Source organism: Juglans regia, chromosome 13 (assembly GCF_001411555.2).
Source record: "Juglans regia cultivar Chandler chromosome 13, Walnut 2.0, whole genome shotgun sequence".
Taxonomy (NCBI): domain Eukaryota; kingdom Viridiplantae; phylum Streptophyta; class Magnoliopsida; order Fagales; family Juglandaceae; genus Juglans; species Juglans regia.
In genome coordinates, this window is record NC_049913.1 from 21,543,043 (window position 1) to 21,555,943 (window position 12,901).

Consider the following 12,901-nt stretch of genomic DNA (forward strand, 5'->3'; position numbering starts at 1 on the left):
TGTCAAATTTTGCTACAAAAGTCTCAAGATATCTTAAATAGCATAATTTGGTTTCTATTAGAAAAGCACTTACCCAAAAGTTGAGATATTGGGACAATTTGCTTGAAAATGTTCTCTTTCTCCAACCAATTTGATATTGACATTCCAATTTTTAGCGCTCATTGTGTAGAAGGTCATAGTCATCATCAACGATGTAACATTACAATAGTGCACATCATCATTTTGACATATTTAATCCTAATTTAGATTTTCAATAACGGGAGATTAATAGTAGGTTTGGTGAAGGAGTGACAGAACTTTTAACACTTAGCACAGCTTAGCACTTAGCACAACTTTGAATCCAAACGATGCTTATAAATAATTAAATATTGATGATATATATTATCTTGCGGAGAAATATTTTCCTTCCGATTTATTTTTTAGAATGAGAAAATTTGAGATTTCAATTGAATCATTTTGAAGTGATGCATACGCCAATTCGAAATTTCAGAATTTTTCATTTAAGCATGGAGAGAAACCCAATAAGTGGGATGAACAATAATAATGCGAACATATTATGAGGATGTCGTATTAAAATATATATATATATATAAATTTATATATCATAAAAAAATAAGGTTATTATTGAGGGAATTCACTCCTGATCTCCACTGCCATCCAACACAATGATCAGACCCCAGGCTGGAAAACATTCCCCTCCATCAGTGACAGTAATAATAATAAATAACTACTAAGCTAACAATGATATTAAAATAAAATAAAAAATAAAAAAGAATAAGGAATTTAAGATATTGGAGACAGTCACTTCTTTCGTGGTACCATATTTGACAGCACTTGAAGATTGGGATCAATTGGGTATTTCTAAAGATGAATGGTGGCAAAAGCGAATTATAACACTTGATAAATTGCATTTTCTTTGAGGAGTAAAATTGATCTTTTAAGCAAAGCGACATATCAACCTTAATTGTGGCTTCAAGAATCATTTAGTTCTGAGTGCTAAAAATTTCATTTAGCTGGAATGAGGCCATTCTTTGCTCCATGGGAAATAGACTTTGCATGATATGTCATTTCAACTTCATTGATGCAAATGTTGTTGCCAAATTGATTGCCTCATCTACACGTGATGCATCTGTTCCCTGGAATTAACAAGTACATAAAAAGAATTAGAAAAAGATAAAAGGAAAAAAAAAAAGCTAAATACAAAGACTACAGACTATCAGATAGATGGTTTTTCCTCACTTTAGCAGACATTTTGTGGGCTTTTTCCATTTGATCGATTCTTTCTTTTTAGCTTCTCCTCATTTTTTTTCTTTTTTTCTTTATTCCTTTCCTCTTGTTAGGTAACTAAGAGATGGAACTTATCTCAATAAAGATTAAGGTCTCGTTTGGAGACTGGGAAGAAATGAGAAATCTAAGAATTGTAGTGAAATAGTTTGAGTTTAGATGTTTTATAGGATTTTGAAAAATGAGAAAAAAAAAAGTTGGATGAAAATATTATAAAATTATAATATTGTTAAAATACTATTTTTTAATATTATTTTTGTTTTGGAATTTGAAGATGTTGAATTGTTTTTTGTGTTTATTTAGAAGTTTGGAAAAGTATAATGATTAGATAATGATTAAATGAAAATTTTGAAAATTTGAAATTGAAAAGTATTTGAGCACTGGCATTGGACTAACCAAATGCTAGTGAAGCAAAAAATATGGCTAGTTTTTTATTAAATCGGCTGCATTGGACTAGCTAAAGTCCTTCAAGTAAGACTATGAGCTATAGTAAATCCAAACATTTTTCTATCTTTGGCTAGATAGTGTTCATAGCCAAAACACATATTTTATTCCAAAATATTGTATCTCCAACTATTTTTTTTTTTATTGCCACCAAGTGTCTAGGAACAGCATCCCAACTAATCCTGAGAGTGCACAATCACACATGAAATACAAGATACTCGTTCCTCCCCTATTTTAATTTTTTATTCAACTAAATAAAGTAAAGAATTTCATGTTTATCTTTCAATTTTTCTATTTATCTCCTTTCCTTTTTGTATTAGTTATGGATGCTTTGAGTTGTATGATTGAAGCGGCTGTGGAAAGGAGATTTTTGTCAGGATTTATGGTGGGTGATGAGTCTCGGGACAGCATTACTGTTTCTCATTTACATTGATTAAGAGTGCATTCTCTAATCTTCCTACATATTTCATTTCTCTTTTTCCTTTGACTTCGGGGGTGGCTACAGGATTAGAGAGGATTTTCCGGAATTTCTTGTGGGATGGTAATGGGGAGGAAAGAAAGTTTCATTTAGTGAGTTGGAATAAAGTTTGTCTTTCGGTTGCTAGTGGAGGTTTGGGAGTGTGGAATTTAAAGCTTTTCAACAAAGCTCTTCTTGGTAATGGCTTTGGAGGTATATTAATGAGAGGAATGCTTTATGGAGACATATTGTGGATGTTAAATATGGGAGGAGGGAGTTGGTGTACGTATGAAGTAAGAGGGGTGTATGGGGGTGGGTTTGTGGAAAACCATTCGGATGGGATGGGGGATTATGTCAAAAATATTAAATTTAAAGTGGGGGATGGGACAGATTTATTTTTGGCATGATACTTGGTGTGGGGATTCAGCTCTTAAATATTTGTATCCTAATCCTTTTAGGATTGCTAGAAATAAAGGGGCTGCAGTGGCTGATTCTTATTATTTTTCTAATAATATGTTTCATTGGACCGAGGAATTCACTAGAGATGCGCAGGATTGGGAAGTAAGTGAAATTTTTTATTTCTTTGGAAGATTATATGATATGAAGTTTGATCAGAACAGGGAGGGATTGTCTGATGTGGGTGCCAGCAGAAAATTCCAGATTCTCTGTGAGTTCTTTTTACAAGATGTTAACCAGTCATGGTGTTAAAGATTAGGAAAAGTCTTCTTGCAAGCGAGTTTGTGTACCAAATCGCGCACCAATACTGACATGTAAGAAGTCCAATTTAATGAAACGGTATGAATTGAAGATGAAAATGATTTTCATGAGATAGAAGACTTTTTATTCTCTCAAAATTTTTTATTTTTCTTTTCAATAAAAAAAGTCATGTCAGCGTCGGTACACAATTTGGTGCACCAAACCGCTTGTACCTAGCAAGGCTCGATTGATTATCCCTGGAAATGCATTTGGAGAGCTAAGGTACCTAGTAAAGTTGCATTTTTCTGTTGGTTGCTGTCTCTTGGGAAAATATTAACCACGGATAATTTTTGGAATAGAGGTTTTATTGGAAGTTTTTTTTTTATAAGTAGAGGTTTTATTGGAAGTTGATTGGTGTTATATGTGTAAGAACGATGGAGAATCTGTTGACCATCTTCTCCTTCATTGTGAGGTGGCGACATGCTGTGGGATGGGATTTTTGCTAGGGTGGGTATTGCTTGGGTGTTGCCTATGCATGTGGTGGACTTCTTTGCTTGCTGGCAGGGTCTTGGGAGGAGTAGAAACAGTGAAGTAGCGTGGAGGATGATCAGCTTGTGCTTGATTTGGTGCCTTTGGTTGGAGAGGAAAGGCAGGTGCTTTGAAGACAGTGAACGTTCTATGGGGGAACTTAGGGAGTTTTCTTTTGTACTTTTAAGTTTTTGGGAGAAGAATCTAATTCGTAATGGGAATATTTGTAATGTGTTGTTTTAGTTGTGTTCTATTCTAGCTTGTATTTTGGTGTACACATTTGTATACATCCTGTATACCTAGGCTATGCCTATTTACTTGGAATAAAATTTTCTTATTAATTATTAAAAAAAAAAAAAAAGATATCTAGTGACCAAACACAAGGAGAAAAAATTAATATATGTTTAATGTTATCATATTTTCGTACAAGAATAAATTGGTTAGAATCGGTTCAAATTGAACTAAAATCAGTTAGAATCGGTCTGAATTGGCCGATCCAACTGGTTCCGTGAACTATTTAAAAAATGCGTTAAAATCTTTTCAACTTTCAACTTGTTCAAATTGAATCAGCTAAATCAATCTGAATCGAACTGGTCTTTCGAGCGATGGCTCAGACCCAAGCTTCAAAACCTCGCCCCTCATAAGCTTATGACTATATCGTTCTAGGGATTCATGCAAGGTTCCATTGTGACAAAAAATAAATAAATAACAAGTTATTCCAATTGAATTTAACATTTGAAGGCAGCCATGTGAAAATTACTAACCTGGCCCGATGCAAGACCACCTTTCCCTTTACCGCATCGTCCTTTTAGAGGCCCTAAAGCTTCAGTCAACCATTCTGACACCTCCAAACCCTTATCTCCTTTCTCTGGCACCCCAGCACACACCACTGCCTTATTGGTGGTTCCATCCGTACTGAAAACCATAGCAGATATCCCCTGTCCATCCATCACAACAATCTCAATATTTTATGCTCGACTTAACAATAATGTATAAGAATCTGTGAGACATACTTTAAAGGGTATAATTCCTAGCGTATGACATCTAAAACAAAAATCCATCATCTTGAACTAGACCACCAAGAAAAGGATCCATCACCATGAGAAACTAGAATAAACAGTTTCTTGAAAGATGTGAAATGCCTTCTCACTATAAATAAGACTACTATTCCTGAATTTCCGAATTCAAAGTGATAAATTTATGCATCCCCCGTCTGAATGAAAAATAAATAATATCTGCTACCCAAGTCATAGAACAGCCTGACAGACCCAAAACATATCAGCAAAGTGAACAGTAATGACCTGTTCCAAGACTTTCAGAACTGCTTCGCGTACTGCAGCTGCATCCAATCCAACGTCAACACGGGATATACAGAACGCCTTCCCATCGGAAGCAGCAACTTCAGCTGCCTCGGTTGTGACCTTGACAGCTTTCTGTACATTCTCTTCAGCAATCTTCTTTTGCAGCTTTCTCACTTGATTCTATAAGTACACAACATTTCAGAACATAGGGTGGGGGGAACCATTGATATAAGCAGATCAGGAGCAGTTAAAAACACAGAACCAGGCACAATGGAGATAAACTTATGAACCATTAACATGTAAGCACACTGCAATACCTGAAGTACGGAAATCTTTGCCCTGATATCTGCTTTTCTGGCTGCTGGAATAGGTGCCGAGTCCACACGACTTTTCAAAGAAGCCACTGTCTGCAAAGAGGAAAATCAGATTGTGTCAAGCGGATAGCAGAATGTATGCACACACGTAATATGCATTACTCCATGGGATAAGAAATGTGGTGAAAAAGAATGAAGTTCCACAAAAGCATTGTCCTAAATCGTATTCGACGTCCCAAGTGTTAGTCAAAGCACCAGTGGAATGTAAGCTTTATCAAAGCAGCTCATGACTGGGAAGTAAATGCCTTTATCGCATTCATTAGTCTGTTGTATTCCCCAAGATCAAGAGAAGGGAAAGGCCTTTATCGCATTCATTTAAGGCCCCATCCAAGAGAGGGTTGACTGTCCGTATTCCTAATGATAACAACCCCTTTCCTTAGATGAGCATTTGCCAGACTAAGGTCCATTCGAGAGCTTCATTTTTTCCTTGAACAGCCTTTCTAGGTAATTTCTCACAATCTATAATCTAAAGAAACCACAAGAAGAGTGATTGGTGTCACTTGTATAAGATGAGTCTAGAATCTTTTGATCATCTTTTACTCCATAATGAGATTGCTAGTGCACTGCCTTCTTCAAACGGGTGTGCTTGACTTGGGGAATGCCTAGAGGGATAGTGGATTTCTTTGGTGCTTGGAAAGGGTTCAAACGGTCTAAACACCTTAGACCTGGAGGAAGCATACCACCAAGACAAAGGCCTTTACCACTTGAGCCACAACCCCTATGGGTTAGAAATGACAAATTTTAAGCATCGAGAACAAGCAGCAGCTCAAAACTCTCCTTTTCAATACCCTCTTCCTTTGGACAGAGTATATAAACTTTGATGAGCTTAGGTTATGTTACTTTCTTGTATCTCTCTCTCCTTTTTTTTTTCACTTCCTGTGTATTTAGGTTGCACCTGCACTTTTTAATGAAATTTATACTCACCAAATAAAATGAGATGGCAACACAAAATCCTAACACAACACTAATTATAACAAAACCATTATATCATCACCTAGTTTCCCGATATAAAGGTCATATGTCTGGTCTAACTTGCAGTTTTTTCTTGCATGTTTTTCTTGACAAACGTGGAAACATGGCTGGCAACTATTATATATTGGTTTCATATAAGATTGAAAAATATTTGCATTATTAAACTGATAATGAGATGTCTCAGAAATGTGCATCAAACACATGCTCATGATGAAGTGGCACTTATATGATAAAAGAGGAACTGAGACGTCAGGATTAAAAATAATAAGATGCTGCTGAGACAAGATGCTGTGCACCGTAAAGCCTAAAAGTGAGCCAAGAAGACAGAGCACCTATACCTGTCAGCACCAAACCAGGAAAAAAAAAAAACCAACCTTTTCCAGCATGCTCGCTTCTATTGTTGATGCATCGCATACTTCCTTCTCAAGTAAGTTTGCTAACTCTATTGCGTTAGAAGCAGTTACAGTTGTGACAGCAGTAATCCTCCGTACTCCCTTGGCAATTCCCTCCTCAGATAAAAGGGCAAATACCTTAGCTTCCCGTGTATTTGATATATGCGTCCCTAGATGTATGTATCCATGAGACATTCAATACAACATTCAGAGAAAGGACATAAAAAAAGGCGCATATAATTTACATAATTTGACCTCCACAGAGTTCTGCAGAAATCGATAGCCATTCATTGTTCTCTGGTTCAGACAGAAGGTCCTCAACCTTTCGTCCGATTGCCACAACTCTAACTGGATCAGGATACACCTACAGCATAAAGACAAAATTATGCAAGAGTTTAGCATTCAAGGCATACAATGGCCGAGTTGAGAAGACAATGATGACAAACTGAAGCAGCATACTTCACCAAAAACAGCTCGCAAACCATTTATACGTTTGGCTTCAGAAAGAGTTGCCTCCTTGGCAAACACGTCTAATTCAGCTTTTATTTGATCATTCACAATTGACTCAATCCTTCTCAAATGATCAGGATCTACTGGCTTGCCTATCAAAATTCAGTGGCATGTTAAAGCGATTCAGTGCCCTCAAAATAACCCAATCTACAAGTCCAATAAAGCTTACCATGTGAAAAGTCAAATCTTAATTTTTCAGGAAGAACAATAGATCCCTTCTGGTCAACATGATTTCCAAGCACCTCCTGCACTCATATTACAAATTATTTAAAGTCCAAGCACAAAAGGATTAACAACCATAACTTTGCAAGTTCATGACCATTAGCAATGTCATGCATACCCTGAGAGCAAAGTTCAACATGTGAGTACAGGTATGATTAGGGGCAATGAGCTTACGCCTGTCGTAGTCAACCTGCAGAAATCATTAGAGAACTGGAAAGAGTTAAAAAAGAAAAGAGGACAAGAACAAATAATAATGGTTATAAGATGATGCTAATTTTACCTTACAAATTACTTTGTCACCCAAGGAGAATTTGCCACTCTCTCCAGAAAAAGAACCAATATGAAGAACAAAACCTCCATAAATTTGCACATTACTAACTTGAAATGAGCCACAGGGACCATCCAGTGATCCAGTATCAAAAATCTAGAACCACAAGAACTATATCAATTGCCTAAGCTTAACTAAGAAAAAGAAGCAAAATGGCCAAGATTATTGCATAATTAATAGTCAAGTCTCAGAACCCCATTACATTTAAAAACAAGATGAGGATACGACGTTTCTGCTTATATCCCATTCCTCCTTGATATATATGAATGCCCCTTCATATAACAACCTCCAATATCACAATTATTCTGTCTCCAAATTTATACGTTTATAGGTAGGATTCTCACCTTCCTTCTCATTTTTTCTAGATGTATGTGATTAAATCAACTTTCTCCATTTTAATCATCTCTGTGCCATCTTCAGTTTGTCAACAGACCAAATAACTCAGAACTCAAAGCATATATCCTATGTGGCAAACCACATGGGTCAGAATAATATATTTAACATGAGCATATTTACCCAGCCCTTCCAGTTAGGATTAGGATGGAGGACTTGCCTTCACCTCCCTCATCCCTCAATCAACTGATCTAGGTACTTATATCCATTTAAAAACACTGTACAATTAGATACACCTTATATTTTAAGCTTATGTATTACATTCTACTCACACTCTTCCCCTGCCATCTCTGCCGCAAAAAGCAGCTTTTCTTAGATAGCATCCAAGCCACTTGCGAATCATGCACACATACTAATCTCTTTTTATTTCACCATGTAGCTTTCAACAAGTTGCACAGCTAAAAAAGGTTTAATTAAACCTTGCATTTTCTAAAAATAGGTACCCAATAACCTAAGGCACACAATACCTGACCACCTTGCTCAGCATAGAAACTTGTAGATTCAAGAACTATACCAACTTCACTGCCAGAAACAACACTTTCCAAGAACTGGGAACCAGTGTAAATTGCTCTTATAACACTTTCATGGTCCTGAAATAGCAAATAGAAAATAAAATAACATCAATGCAATATGCGGTAATCTGAAACGATATGGGCGAAGTAAATTTAAAATTTATGCACGCGAGAACTTCCTCCAGCTGATTTAGGAACCCTTAATTACTTCTTACAGCACAAATGATATATACCAGTAATAGTTCAATGATTTCAATCCCTTGCATACCAAAAAACTGTTTTTATCATCAGCATAGCTAACCAGTATAAATAGTCAAGCACAAGCATGCCCTTGAACACACTTTTTTTCAGGGTAATTGCTAGTGCAATGTCTTCATTGATAGAACAAAGGGAAAAAAACATCATACACAACCAGCACTTAGAGCCCTCGATCCATCAGTGAAACAGAAGGATTGACAACCAGAAAAATTAGAATTAAATACATGCGTCCACACACACAACGAAAGAGAGAGAGAGAGAGAGTCGAGAGAGCCAAACCAGATTAATGCAAGTTGCCCATAGGTTAGAAGATGAAAGATTTGATCCCAGAGAATGGAGGATCATACAAACAATGTTTTTTTTTTTATAAGTAAGAAGTAAGTTTCATTGATATGAATGAAAAAGAGGCATTGCCTATGTACACAGGGAGTATACAAAAGAAAATGCCAAAATACATTCTAAAAGCACTACATTAAAGATAAGAAATCATGCACATTGTTTCCATTAACGACAATAGCTGAAAACAAACAATGTTTTTCATTTCCCGGTGATCATGTAAACAATTAAATGGGTGGGCGATTCTGCTGCTGTTTGCAGACACACAAGTAGAACACAGAACACGTTTGATACTCGATATCAAATCATTTATCATTGAACTTCCTTGACATCTGGTATGAAGAATTATACTGCATTGTTTATACACCATATCGATCTCGGGCTTGATAGAGATTTCATAACTCAAGCAAGATATAAAAAGTATCCCGATATTTATTACATAGACTCAGATGCAAGGGGGATCCTATGGTAAAAGACGTAAAGCCACCAAGAGAAAGAATTCCGTTTTATTGATTAAATCGACAGTGATACACACTTTTGAGAGCCTTCGAAGGGACAAACAGCTCTCCTTAATCACTTATTTAAAAAATAGTGTCCAAGAAGCTAGCTGTTGGTGTAGGAAACATAATGGAGATCTCTCACTGATAAAACTTCAGTGAGAACAAAGTCATGTTTAACAGAAACTGCATGGACTCAAACATTATTAAAAGAAGACACAGAGATGGGAACTATCCATCAAGTAAAACTTCTGAGAAAGACCATTTCTTTGGAGAAAATCTCTCACTCCATGGGTGGCAAATAATTCCCACCCTTTAAAAGTTTGACGTAAACTAAAATCAAGATCTTACAGAGTAAAAAACCTAGCAACGCAAAGACACCTATGTTCATCTCAAAAGTATTTTTTCCCACTATGAATCTAACCATAAGAATGTGGAAGCAGATGAGCCTGTGGGAAAACAAATGCAGCACATAAAAGGTGTAAATAGCCCTTTTCTTCTTTAGTTAGATATGTGCTGACCTGGCTTAGCTTTCTCAAAATTCTATACAAATGAGTTTTCTGCCTTTAATTAGATATGTGTTGACCTGGACTGAGCTTTCTCAAACCTCTATACAACGAGAGAGACTAAAACTAAATGATTTGTCCACATAAAATTAGGAATTTTTCTTATCCACCAACTAATTCTTTTTGCTTCAAAACCAAAATAATGAATCTTTCATGTTTGAGTTACAGCAGAAAGTCAACGATCAAAAAAAGGTCCAGGAAAAGAACTTAATGAAGTACAACATCTGGAAGAACATTGATAACATAGCTAATTATGATAAACTAAATCCAAGAACACTAGACTCTTAGCATAGTTATCAGGAAATTATTTCTTCCTTTTCGAGCGGTGTTATCAAAACTTTCTTTACAACTCTTATATACACTAATTTTCAAACTCCAGTCTCTAACATTCTTACTATCATAATGTTGGTGATATTTGATCCCAAACCTTGAACCAAATAAATTTGGAGTTATCATCTGTAGCAGTAATCCCCTTCTTGTGCAATGCTGCAGTAGCATCCGCATCCATGACAATAGCACCACCAGCTTGCTGCCAACAAATACTATTGGAATAAAGTATGACATGAATATTAAGCTATCACTCCTTTTAACATGTTCAGTTTCAAAACCATCAGTTCTTTCTTTTTTTTACAAGCTCCAAATAAGATTAATCCAAAAATTTCAGTACACAGTTAAGGACATGCATAGAAATAGAAAAGAATGTGAATTCTTCAAACCTTATTTTGAGCATTCCTTGATCTTTCTCTTGCCTCGTCCATGGAGTTATTGAAACCCTCAACATCAACAAGTAGGCCCCTTTCTTCAGCCATCAACTGATAAGGAAAACAAATCAGTACACATAGAATAAACATAATTGTACAATTAAAAAACACCTGTCACCTGGGTCAAATCCAACGGGAAGCCATACGTATCCCACAAAACAAATGCATCCTGCAGCAAGAGATCAACTGGGTCACAAACACCCATAACACAGTAAGAAGAAAAACCCTTAAAAGATGCAAGTCATTATATTTAGAAAACATTTCAGGTACCCAAGATCTTTTTCATTTTTTTTCAATTTGACTTAATTACGTTAAATTTTCAATGCTAATGCTCTAATGAATCCCTCTCAACATCAGTGGTCAAGCAATTCAAAGCTCCAGAATTCTGTAAAGATAAAACCATACGCGTATCAAGACTTTCTATTATAAGATTTTTTTTTTATCGGTAATCTATTATAAGATAAATATGATATGGACAAAAAGATGGTGTTAGCCCAGTATACAAGAAATAAACAACAGATTATACCTAATTGAGAAAAGGGAGAAGTGCTAAGAAACTAGAAAAGTATACACAGAAGAAGAGACACTACTTTGCACCACTATCTGATGAAAGAAGGTATTCAGGAATCCTAATTTACATTTTCTGTGCACCAAAAACAAAAACAAAAAAAAGGTATTCAAGAAGGATGACTTGAGCTTTAAGGCTCTGTTTGGATGTGAGTTGAGTTGAGATGAGTTGAGTTCTTTATGAATAGTAGTGAGTTGAGATTGTTGAGTGAGTTTTGTGGGGCCCGGCTAAGAGGAGTTTAGATATGTTTGGATGTTAAGATGAGTTTAGATATATTTATGAGAAGTTGAAAAAGGTTGTGGATCCCACGTGGTAAAGAGGTGTTGAGTTGAAAAAGGTTGTGTGTCCCATGTGTAAAGATATTTTGAATTAAGTGATGTTTAGTAATATAGGAGTTGTATGTTTGGATGTTGGAATAGGTCTAAAACATAACCCAACCGAGATGAGCTGAGTTCATTCAAAGATCCAAATGAAGCCGACCGACTTTATGTGATCTTCAAATCCATGCCCATTTCTTTCACTCTAAATACAGCAAAGTAAGCACATGGGTTCATCCTCCAAAATATAATGTTTGACAGTTACTAAACTGCATGCTAGTAAATCCACCACTCAAGAACACAACTCAATCTATCCCATATAGCAGCCTCACAATGCAACAAAGGGGATACATTGCTTCCCATTCTTACACATGCAACACAACTTAGTTACTATAATGCCCCTCTTCCTCACACTATCCAGCGCAAGAATCTTCCCTAAAGTAGTTGTCCAACTGAAGAAATTCATCATGGAGGCCTTATTCCTCAATAAAACTTCTAAGAGAAAGGGGACCAAAAATGAACACAAAAAGCATTGTAAATGACTTAGCATTGAACACACCTTTACTGAATGGGCCCCAAACCATTGTATCCTCACCATTATGTCTCACCCAACTCAAATGCAACCGATCAAAAAACTTTGAAGAGATTCACCTCCCAATCATTGGCCTCGCATACAAAATTGACATAGCCATTGAGATAATCCTTTGAGAGTCGATAGTAATCCACCACCTAAACATCCCTAGAGTGAGCAATTCTAGATAAATCCAAGAAGGCACCATTCAAGGATTGACCACCACACTAACAATCATGCCAACACCACATCTTGGACCGTCACCCATAACAAACCTAGTAAAGTAGGAGAAGTAACCACAACCCCTTCTAATGTAACCCCACCCACCACCAAAGCTATCTATACTTCATGTCCACTAGCATCCTCTAAAGGCTCCCTCTTTCATATGTATAACGCCATAGTCACTTCTCCAATAGAGCACAGTTAAAGAGAATTAAATTTTTAACCCCTAACCCACCTTCCTCAATTGGCAAGCATACCTTGGTCCACTTCACAAGTTGGGGACTAGGCCACACCCCCCATATGTCCCCCAAAAGAACTCTCATAGTAGCTTCTCCAATCAGTTAACCCCCGCAAGTAGGAAATGGAACACATGGTAGGCAAGTTGGATATTG

At 36.4% G+C, this 12,901-nt stretch overlaps 1 protein-coding gene across 2 annotated transcripts in view; it reads right to left on the reverse strand.

The window, feature by feature from the left end:
- Positions 1 to 761: 761 nt before the first annotated feature.
- LOC109005776 (alanine--tRNA ligase-like) overlaps positions 762 to 12,901 on the reverse strand; it is a 36,664-nt gene continuing 24,524 nt past the window's right edge. For both annotated transcript variants that reach the window (XM_035684055.1, XM_035684054.1), the window contains exons 11-24: positions 10,950 to 11,000; positions 10,787 to 10,882; positions 10,498 to 10,599; positions 8,369 to 8,491; positions 7,461 to 7,604; positions 7,299 to 7,370; positions 7,128 to 7,203; positions 6,908 to 7,050; positions 6,704 to 6,812; positions 6,431 to 6,618; positions 5,028 to 5,117; positions 4,711 to 4,890; positions 4,174 to 4,347; positions 762 to 1,136 (exon numbers count right to left, since the gene is read on the reverse strand). In XM_035684055.1, coding sequence (XP_035539948.1) covers positions 1,065 to 1,136; positions 4,174 to 4,347; positions 4,711 to 4,890; positions 5,028 to 5,117; positions 6,431 to 6,618; positions 6,704 to 6,812; positions 6,908 to 7,050; positions 7,128 to 7,203; positions 7,299 to 7,370; positions 7,461 to 7,604; positions 8,369 to 8,491; positions 10,498 to 10,599; positions 10,787 to 10,882; positions 10,950 to 11,000 — 1,620 coding nt within the window. In that variant the 3' untranslated portion in view covers positions 762 to 1,064. The remainder of the gene's footprint in view (positions 1,137 to 4,173; positions 4,348 to 4,710; positions 4,891 to 5,027; positions 5,118 to 6,430; positions 6,619 to 6,703; positions 6,813 to 6,907; positions 7,051 to 7,127; positions 7,204 to 7,298; positions 7,371 to 7,460; positions 7,605 to 8,368; positions 8,492 to 10,497; positions 10,600 to 10,786; positions 10,883 to 10,949; positions 11,001 to 12,901) is intronic.